The sequence below is a fragment of the Gymnoscopelus microlampas genome, assembly GCF_963454915.1.
Source record: "Gymnoscopelus microlampas genome assembly, chromosome: 12".
Lineage (NCBI taxonomy): Eukaryota > Metazoa > Chordata > Actinopteri > Myctophiformes > Myctophidae > Gymnoscopelus > Gymnoscopelus microlampas.
In genome coordinates this window covers 43,880,040-43,890,194 of record NC_139949.1, presented here as the reverse complement: position 1 = coordinate 43,890,194, position 10,155 = coordinate 43,880,040, and the positions used below count along the sequence as shown (strand labels likewise).

Below are 10,155 nucleotides of genomic sequence, written 5' to 3'. Positions count from 1 at the left end.
AGTGTGGGAACGTGCCTGAGGTCTTTTGTTTAAGTGGATTCAGGGAAAGCAGAAGCTCCATGGTGTGAAGCTAAGAAGTAGACAGTTCCTCTGAAGCTGTGTCTCTGTAGGTCAGGTCTCCTTTGATGTCAAATCCCTGCCCTCAGCTGTCTCCCTCAATGCCCTACTAGTGCCCAGTGCAAGCCCTTTGCCACGGTTACAGCAAAAACCTGTTACTGTAAAAAAAATCACACCCTGTGTGAAGGAAGCGGTGCCTTTGGGGCGGGCCTTAACTCATTTCAGTTCGTCCCTATTGGTGGTCTGAGTCCACTTACCAAATGTGTACTTGGTAGCATGCTGCAAACTGGAATGATGGCTGTTTAAAGCCCAGCCAATGGGCAGACAGAGGGGGTGGGGCTTAAGTAATGACAGTTAGTCCCTATTGCTGGCTTTAGTCCATGCACAAAATTTATACTCCATAGCATGCTGCGAACTTGAGTTATGGCTGTTTGAAGGCCAGCCAATGGGAAGACAGAGGGGGCGGGGCTTCAGCAATTCATGCTGGTCCCTATTGGTGGTCTAAGTCCACATACCAAATGTGGACTTGGTGGCATGCTGCAAACTGGAGTTATAGCTGTTTAAAATCCCGTGCTCATCCCGTGCTCATACGGGCGCTGGGGGTCCCTGGACCCCTCTTTGATAACTTCATCAATTCATGCTCGTGCCTATTGGTGGTCTAAGTCCACATACCAAATGTGGACTTGGTGGCATGCTGCAAACTTGAGTTATAGCTGTTTAAAATCCCGTGCTCATCCCGTGCTCATACGGGCGCTGGGGGTCCCTGGACCCCTCTTTGATAACGTCATCAATTCATGCTCGTCCCTATTGGTGGTCTAAGTCCACATACCAAATTTGGACTTGGTGGCATGCTGCAAACTGAAGTTATAGCTGTTTGCTTCTTTGCCGTGCTCATCCCGTGCTCACACAAACGGACGGACCCACGGACACGCAGACAGAGTCAAACGTAGAGCGGTTGGCACCGCTAAAAAAACTAAGTCAACTCAGCAGCAATGGGGTCGATTTGCATTTTTTTAATAAAATCCAACTACAGCTGCAACAATCGATTAGTTTCTTAGCGAATAAAGTGTGTTTTTTGTTTAAATAAATGGTATCAACGAATCAATGCATATGTATAATCGATTAGTCTGAATATCAACTACTTATATTCCGATATTCAAGTTCGCAACGTGTTACATAACATAACATACTGTATGCAGCGTTCAGTGTTATGAATGAAAACAAAAACAATCATCAACTTGAGCCCTGAAACCGAACATCAGAACTTTAGTACATGTCATGAGAACATAACAAATCAATCCACAACTAATACTGTCTGTTACTTTAGTTTACAGTGGCGCCCTCATCACGTCACAAGAGGTTTTAACACTTAATTTAGCTGGGGGAACCCCCTGGAACCCCCTCAAGGACCCCTGGGGCGGTTCCCAGACCCCACATTTGAGAACCACTGACTGCTTTACTGCATGGCCCACCAGAGTGCAGCCATGCCAGCCAGCAGACCAATCAGTGGGCTGGCTCTTGTGGAGGAGGAGGAAGGGGAGGAGTTACAGAGGTTTGCCTGACAGCAATCTAAAGTAAAGCTGCTGACGTGTGGGAAGATTGATGCCAACTTCTGGAAGTCACAGTCTGCGTGCCTGATGCACTTGGTGTACACCATGCCTGGAAAGAAACAATACACATAATTACTACTACTGCATTATACAGGAATTAACCACTTAACCCTCTATTATTAGGGAAACGGACCTGAGTGGCAACTATGCTCAGACCTTTTTTTTTCTTCTTTTTTTTGTCGACACCAAATCTCACGTATACAATTATGAGAAAAGGCCAGACCGCACCAATGCAACTATAGTCTCAACTCCTTGCAACAAGACAGTTTTAAGGCCAGTCCACACCAATTCAACTCCTTGCAACTGCCATTGGGGATAATGGTTAGCCTGGTAAACCCCTCACTCCGGATATCTCATTTCCATTTGATATCAGGAGTGAGTCTGGCCTTACAGGCCTGTCTGGGCGTTTCTGTGGAGTTCATAACATGAACTCTCCAATCAGCGTTCTTGCTCATTGTTCTGTGATTGACAGCGGAGGTAGGCCAATCAGGTGGAACCCGAGTGAACCCGAATGGAGCCAAGTGCAGCCGACAAAAATGGAACAGGGCGCCATTGAAATTATGTCCACTGTTTTTGGTTTTGATTTTAAAACCGAAAGCTCTCAGACGTATTTTTTGAGGCACAGAATTTACTTTTAAGATATCCTTCGGATAGAATTTAGTTGTTTAACTTTATATATTATGTCAATGAATCATGACAGAGCCTATTTAAAAATAAAAATTCAGAGAACCGGCAGGGGCGGGCAGTGACACGCATGTATCCGAATAAAGAGACCTATTTTCGGCATGGCTCTTTCAAAAGTCCCCTTGTGTCACGTTGGCTGGTGGTGGGGAAAACAAACTGCTGATTGGCTGAAGAGGAACGAACTGCTGATTGGCTGAAGGGGTTGTCAGTCAACGGTACTAATCCCGCCCAGCTCCCGGCCACAGCCAAATTGCCAACACAGGCCTGTAGGCCAGACCAATTCTTGAAATTAAATGCAAATGAGATTTCCGGAAGGGGGATGGTTTACCAGGCTAGATAATGGTTGCAAGTTGTTGCAAGTACTGTAGTTGCATGTTGCAAGGAGTTGGCCTTAACAGCTCATAAGCAGGGCTGCACATAACTGGTGCGCAGGTGCGCATGCGCACCCAAAATAAAAAATGCGCGGCACATCAGACGACGCGAGGCGCTTTTGCGTACCAACAGCTGGGACAGGAATTTACAAGCTTTTAATTTTTAGCAAAACTAAAAACTAAAAGCCTGGAGATCGAGGCTAGGAATTTACTTCCTGAAGCCACACTCACACAATCACGCTAAAGCATGCGTCGGCCCCATGTACAGCCATTAGGAGCAGGGGGAGAGGACGCTTGCTGCACGTGATTGTGTGAGTGTCTCGCATCGCCTCGCATCGCCTCGCAGCGTGCACGCAGCCAGCAGCGGCTGTTAGAGGCACGCGTCATCGAAGATGAACGCACCGTAATGGTGCAAAATATGCTGATGCTGTGAACGTCCCAATCTGGCGGATAAAAGAAGCGCTGCTGCCTTGGGGGCTTCACCAAACGGCGTGAGAAAAAAAACGGCGAAAATCGTCGGAATTTGGAAGCAGAGCGTCCTTTTTTTCTCCCCCCCCCCCCCTCTTGCTCTTCTGAGTACTAGACCTAAAAAGTCATGTGCACCCCTGCTCATAAGCCACTTCCTTCCTTTTTTCTTCAGACAAAACGCTGTAGACAACACTTTTTTCTTCATGAAAAGCAGCTAGTGTGATCACACTTTTACACATTATTACTACTGCTACTACCGCATTGTGCATCAATACTACTGCAGTACACATTACTCAACTAATTTACTATGGGAGAAATACATGAATGATCTTGTTTACTTCTGTGTGTGTGTGTGTGTGTGTGTGTGTGTGTGTGTGTGTGTGTGTGTGTGTGTGTGTGTGTGTGTGTGTCTCACCACCAGTCTTGGCCTTCAGTTTCAGACAGGAGTTCAGTCCACCTGTACATGTCTCCTTGTCCTCACAGCGCTCAGCAGTACCATCGGGACACGAGTAACACTCCAGACCCACACCTACAACAATATCATATTATATTAACATTGATAACAACAACAACAATAGGCCTGTCACAATTATTACATACTACAATCGTTAATCACATTCATATGTATGACAATTAATCGTCAACTTACATTTTTTAATCGTGACAGTCCTAACAACAACAAAAACAAAACACGGTGCTACTCAGACCCATTAATAACACTGGAGAAACATAGCTATTACTTCTACTAGTATCTATCCATAATTCACACACACGTGCGTGTGTGTGTGTGTGTGTGTGTGTGTGTGTGTGTGTGTGTGTGTGTGTGTGTGTGTGTGTGTGTGTGCGTGCGTGCGTGCGTGCGTGCGTGCGTGCGCGTGCGTGTGTGTGTGTTCGTGTGCACGCGTGTGTGTGTGTGTGTCTAGCATGAGTAATATCAATACTCCCCTTGTTTTAAATGTGGTTTACTGTACTTACTGAGCTCATACAAAGTATTGTTATCAATATTATAATTAGTAACTCACATATTGAGTTATCAATATTAATACTTATTGTGCGCTTGTATTATGTTATCAAAACTATACTTATTTAGTGCTTATTGTATCATATTGTGTTATCAATATTTTACTTGTTGAGCTCATATGTCATGATCAATACTATTCTTATTGAGCTCATGCATCATATTCTGATCAATATTTATACTTATCGATTGTCATTGACCTTACCCAGTCCAAACATGCACACTGCAGCGATCAGCCACAACAGATATCCACACCTCATGTTGATTCACACTTCACAGAGCTGAAACACAAGAAGCCAACATTCACATGATATTGATATTGTTACTGAGGAGCTGAATTAGCTTCTCAATCATTAGCAGTGGTGTAAAAAGTACTACATGTTTTACTGAAGTCAAAGTATCAATACTGCAATGTAGAAGTACTCTAAAAAGTCCAGAATTAAAAATGTACTTGTGTAAAAGTACAAAAGTATAGGTATCAAAATATACGTAAAGTACGAAAAGTAAAAGTACTCATTATGCAGAAGGTCCCATTTCACACGTTTTCCAATGTATAAAATGTTTAGATCGGCTATATTTTCAAATGGCCGAAATGTTGGGCTGAAGTGGTTAATGTATGTTTTGTAATAATAATCAAAATCTACAAAGTAACTAGTGGAGTAAAAGTACAATATTTGCCTCTGAAATGTAGTGGAGTAGAATAAAAAGTACAGAAAATTGGAAATAGGCTACTCCAGTAAAGTAATGTACTCAAGCAGTAGTACTTGAGTACATTCACTTACAGAACAGTTACTGTACAGCTAACCTTGCATCACCAGTCTTTCCACCTCGGAGGAAAGCCTGGTCTGCGTTCCAGAAGACAACATATGATCCGGTCTAGACCACGCCTACTGAAAAAAAGAAAAGAAAAAAGAATCCTCTTTCCGGTTCTGCCTATCCGGTTTTGCGGTTTAAATGGAATAGAATTTCCCCGTGGGATAATACCGACGCTAAATAGTCTCCGGATAGTGCACGCACATTTACATTTAAAAAATAAGCTAAACAATGCCGTATCAAGGATTTTATTAGCACGGACCTATTTTGGGGTGAGACGTCTTTCCGGTTCTGCCTATCCGGCCACTTTTTCTTTTTTTTACTTCCGCTCCCGACCGGATCATATACCCGAAAATGGAATGCTGCCCAGGCTACTGTACAGCAGGGGTTTTCAACAGGTGGTCCGTGGACCACTTGTGGTCCCTGAAGGTATTGCATGTGGTCCCTGACATTGCTGCAAAATGTTTTTTTTCTTCTTGTTCCATGGAACAGTGCATACTATCAACCTGGTGACCTATGATGACATGTCAATGTTGTCAGTTTCTGGGAAGTCGGAGGTCAAGAAATTCCACAGAAAAGGGAGTTAGAATCTCAAGAAGGGGAAGTGTACCGGATTGCCTGATGGAGTCACCATTATTAGGAAATGTGGCCATATAATTCCATGTGTCTGTGTAGTCCATGGACCACTGGTTGAGAAACAGTGCGATGTATCATGGGATGCATGCATACAGTAGCAAGTGTTAGCAAAGCACTTAGCTCATATCCTCACCCAACACAACAGTGGTCCCCAGGTTGATTCTTAGTCAGGGTGGTGGTCCCTGGTTCACAATCAGTTGAAAACCCCTGCTTTACAGCACTGATCGTTAGCTCCTTAATTTTACTCGGCTAACAGTAGCATTATGTTGATGAGAAGCTAACTTTAACAGCGTGTTAATGTAAACATCAAAACTAACACAAACCTGAATGATAGAAGTAAACACAGCCACGGCTCTCCCTGCTGCTGTTATATGTGTCTGATTTATATATGGCTAGTGTCGTATTTATATGAGGAAGCATGAAATAGCCACAACAACATTATATGAGTTGAGATGACTCAAAGCTCTGGTTTCGGTTTAGTTTCATGACCGCAAGCAGCGTTGCCAGATTTTTAGAAATAAGCAACCAGGTCCAGGAAAACAAACCCAATAGAAGCGACTGTATAGGCCAGTGGTTCTCAAACGTTTTCATGTTAAGGACCCCCAAAATGATATGTATCTCACCACGGACCCCCATCTCAAAATATTTTGTTCCAGGGACCCCCAGAAGCAAAGATTTTAGTTACAAATGTTCGCTTTAAAAAAAGATATATATATTCAAAGATTTGCACAAGTTTAAAAAAAAAATCTAAAATAGCAGATCTACAAGCTCATAGCACTCGGTGCCGTGCTATGAGCTTGTATATCTGCTATTTTTGAATAGCCAAAATATAACGCTATATTAACTCATTTTGCTGGGGACCCCCTGGTACCCCTCAGAGGACCCCTGAGGGTCTCCGGACCCCTGAGGGTCTCCGGACCCCATTTTGAGAACCAATGCTGTAGAGTCAGCTCTATTATACGGGCACAAAAGAGGGCATGCCAATATATGGGCATATACAGATGACATCAGGAATCTCTATATATGGGCATAAAAGGGACAATTGGACTGACAGATACAGATATCTCCTTATGGGCATATCAGCATGTCCATATATGGGCATATGAAATCATGGATCTCCATATATGGGCATAAAAGGGACGAGGACTGACATATATCTCCATATATGGGTAAAGGGACACAGGTAGACAGACAGAAACAGACATCTCCATATATGGGCAGTTGGGCACTAAAGGGACACAGACAGACGGGTACAATGGGTACTCTGACAAAGCCCCCGACACTATGACTTAGACATATCGGTCGGATGGGCAGTGTGACGTAGGTGTTCGGGCCGCGCCGAACTCTAGATGTGAGTGCCGCTACGCGGCACGAACTTCTATCTTCGAGCTTGCAGATCTGCTATTTTCTGAAAATCTTGAAATAAATGTGGAATATTTGGAAGATTTTTGAAACATTCTAACAACACAAATCTGGTACGGGGTTTCCTGGCACCAAACATTTTCAGATGCGGGTTAGGGACAAATAGATATTTTGGGGTCCCATGACATGAAAATATTTGAATGATGATGATTGAAACATTTGGAAGCAAGCCCAAATAAGCAACTGCACTTTAGAAACAAGCCCAAACACCTGCAACTATATATAATATTTACAAGCAACTTCACAGAAAAAGAAGCCCAACGTTGCTTATAAAAAACGGACATGGCAACACTGACTGCCAATATAGCCTGTAGGCCTAAGAGCAAAAGTGAAACTCCATGAAATCAAGGAGGATATATAGGCTAAAGTTTAAACAAGGAAAGGACAGATATGTCACTTTCCTTCCAGCTGGGCAGATTCGTAGCCTGGGATCACAAGGACTGACAGATACAGAGATCTCCATACTGTATATGGGCATATCAGTCGGTTTGGCAGTGTGATGTAGGTGTAACTACTGTATATGGTATTTCTTAATTTCTTTTGACAAAATATTCCATTTTGTTGAAATATATATTAATATTTATATATATTTATATTATATTATATTATATTTTGTATATATTTACTCATGACCCATAAAAATCGGTCCGCGACCCAAACATGGATCCCGACCCAGTGTTTGGGAACCACTGCTCTGTAGCGTCAATAAGCAAACTGATGACGCTTGGTTGTGTGATGACGATGTAAGCGGAATACTTTTTCAGCTGCTTGCTTCCTTTATCAAAGTCGTTCTGATAAAGCGTTTTAGCTGTCCAAGGCTATGCTGAGCTCCGCATGCTTTACAGAAGAGGAGAGTCATCTCATTCACCTCTTCAACACCAAGGCCAGTTTATTTTCCATCTTTCAGTTGTAGAATGGGCAGCTTTCTTATTTCGTTGCCGTCAGGTAGAAACCTCTTATCTCCATATTTTTATATATTTCCAACTTTTTGTGTTTTTGTGTAAATTAAAGGTAGGGTAACTGATCTACTTTGGTTAAAATAAGTGTTAAATAGCTTTATATTCTGATAGTACTCATTGCTATAGAGTGTTTGTTCAGTAAAAGGAGTCTCCCATGTCTCTCCAGCTCTTTATAACAGAAAATGCATCTTCAGTGCTCTCCCCTGATTGGCTTAAATGTTGTCACCTACAAGAAAATGTACTATATTCTGTTTACTAAAGAGCTGGAGAGACCCCTGTGACCGAACAAACTCTCTGTAGCAATGATTACTATAAGAATATAGTAGGCTACTTTAACCTTTGAATCCTGAAAAGTAACAGTTTTGGACATACTGTATGAGGTTTCCACCCGACAGAGAGGATTTGCTGGGGGTAGTGTTGATTGGCGGCAGGATTTTTGGGGTCGCTTCACTCGCTTTCTTCGGTAACAGTTGGAGAACTTTTTTAACGAGGTAGCGGTGCATTACAGCAGCCAACTTGACTGCAGCTGCAGGTGCAATAGGCTACTGTACTGTCTGGACTCTGCAGGTATACTGTATAACAGCAGCGCAGTGTGAACAACAACTCTGTTGGTGTGTGTTTCAGTGTATCGTCACCTTCTTAAAATAATGTCATGTTTTCAAGATTTTCAGAAAACAGAAAAAAACGGAACCAAAACAAACTATATGATGTTTCTTAATCCTTTCACCCAAAAAGTTTATAACAATAATATATACCTATTGACATACAAATAACACTGTCTGTCAGTCAGTCAGGCAATTATAAACCAGACTTAGGCCATTTGTTTGGCCTTTAAGTCACAATACAATTTGACTTAGGCCAAAACAATTGGCCCAAATCATGTTATGTTATGTTATGTCACTCTTGGGATAGGCCATTATACTTCTGGGGTGGGAACAGCATGATCCTTTTCAATTAGGATACAGGCGATCTTACCAGAGGTGGCCATGCAGTGTCATGAAGAGCTGATTTTGGCGAAAATATTATTTTCCTCAAAAAAACAACAACATTATTTTAAGAAGGTGACGGAATGTGTGTCATGGATGTGTGTTAAACCAGTGGTTCTCAAACCTTTTCATGTCAAGGACCATCCAAATTAATATGTATTTGGCCGCAGACCCCCATCTGAAAACAATTTGTGCCAGGGACCCCCATACAAGATTCTTTTTTTGAAAATAGCAGATCTACAGGCTCTTGAAACATTGTGAGTAGATCGTCGGCCATTTTCAAATGGCCGACGTATATAGGGTTCAAGCGGTTAGACTGATTTCGATGCTATATTAACTAATTTAGCTGGGAACCCACTGGAACCTCCACAAGGACCCCTGGGGGTCCCCGGACCCCACTTTGAGAACCACTATGTTAGACTAGTTTTGTATGACTCTGAAAGCAAGCCTGAAACTTTGGGGCAGTTTTTTGCCCCCCCCGGTCATGGACTTATACAGGTATTCTGGGATTTCTATGCCCTTTGCCTCCACTAATTTCCGACACTGGTCGGCCATGAAGTGTTTCCAATTATGGTGGAGCAATACGAGCAACGTCTCTGTGTCGGGCATGTCGAAACAAGCTCACCTCAACACAACTCCCAGGCCCAATTTGTATCACAAATTGGCCGTTTCAAGGGGGTAGAACAGCAATAAGCTCTTAAATGGTCCTTGATTTTTACTGTGAAATGAACCTTTCCACTCGTGACCTGTTAGGAATTTAAACATCTTGAGGTCCGTGTCCAGCATGAGGGAGAAAGCCTGCAAAGTCACTGCATGGAGGAAGAGGCATATGTGCCCTGTGTTTCTGAATATTCTCATTACACTGATGGCAGAGACTGGATCTAGGACCATTCAAACCAAGCACTATAACAATAACTATAGCTATAGGCTATCGTTCACCATTGTCTTTGTTATAGTTGTGGTGTGCTTAACTCAGAACACATTTTAAAACTATATCTTCATAGTTCTCTTTATAGTTATAGTGCTGGGTGTGAGCCCGGCCCCTTAACTCCTTGCACCCGAGAGTCAGGCTGGAATAGCTGCCCGAGGACTCGAGTGCCTCCAAAAGACATGTTGCATACCCCTCTCAGC

General features: G+C 42.8%; 1 protein-coding gene across 3 annotated transcripts; it reads right to left on the bottom strand.

The window, feature by feature from the left end:
- Window positions 1–1,048: 1,048 nt before the first annotated feature.
- LOC311057012 (CD59 glycoprotein-like) lies at window positions 1,049–6,135 on the bottom strand (the record flags this gene model as incomplete). 3 transcript variants are annotated; one of them, XM_084073885.1, is made up of 4 exons in its annotated part: window positions 5,981–6,135; window positions 4,414–4,489; window positions 3,606–3,719; window positions 1,049–1,716 (listed from the first exon to the last, which is right to left on the bottom strand). In XM_084073885.1, exons 2-4 carry the CDS (start codon window positions 4,466–4,468, stop codon window positions 1,514–1,516), a joined length of 372 nt encoding a protein of 123 aa, XP_083930011.1. In that variant the 5' UTR covers window positions 4,469–4,489; window positions 5,981–6,135. The 3 variants fall into 3 exon arrangements, with proteins under 3 accessions (XP_083930011.1, XP_083930013.1, XP_083930012.1); XM_084073887.1 differs by having other exon boundaries at window positions 1,514–1,716; window positions 3,609–3,719; XM_084073886.1 differs by lacking the exon at window positions 5,981–6,135 and adding an exon at window positions 5,791–5,906 and having other exon boundaries at window positions 1,514–1,716.
- Window positions 6,136–10,155: the final 4,020 nt, after the last annotated feature.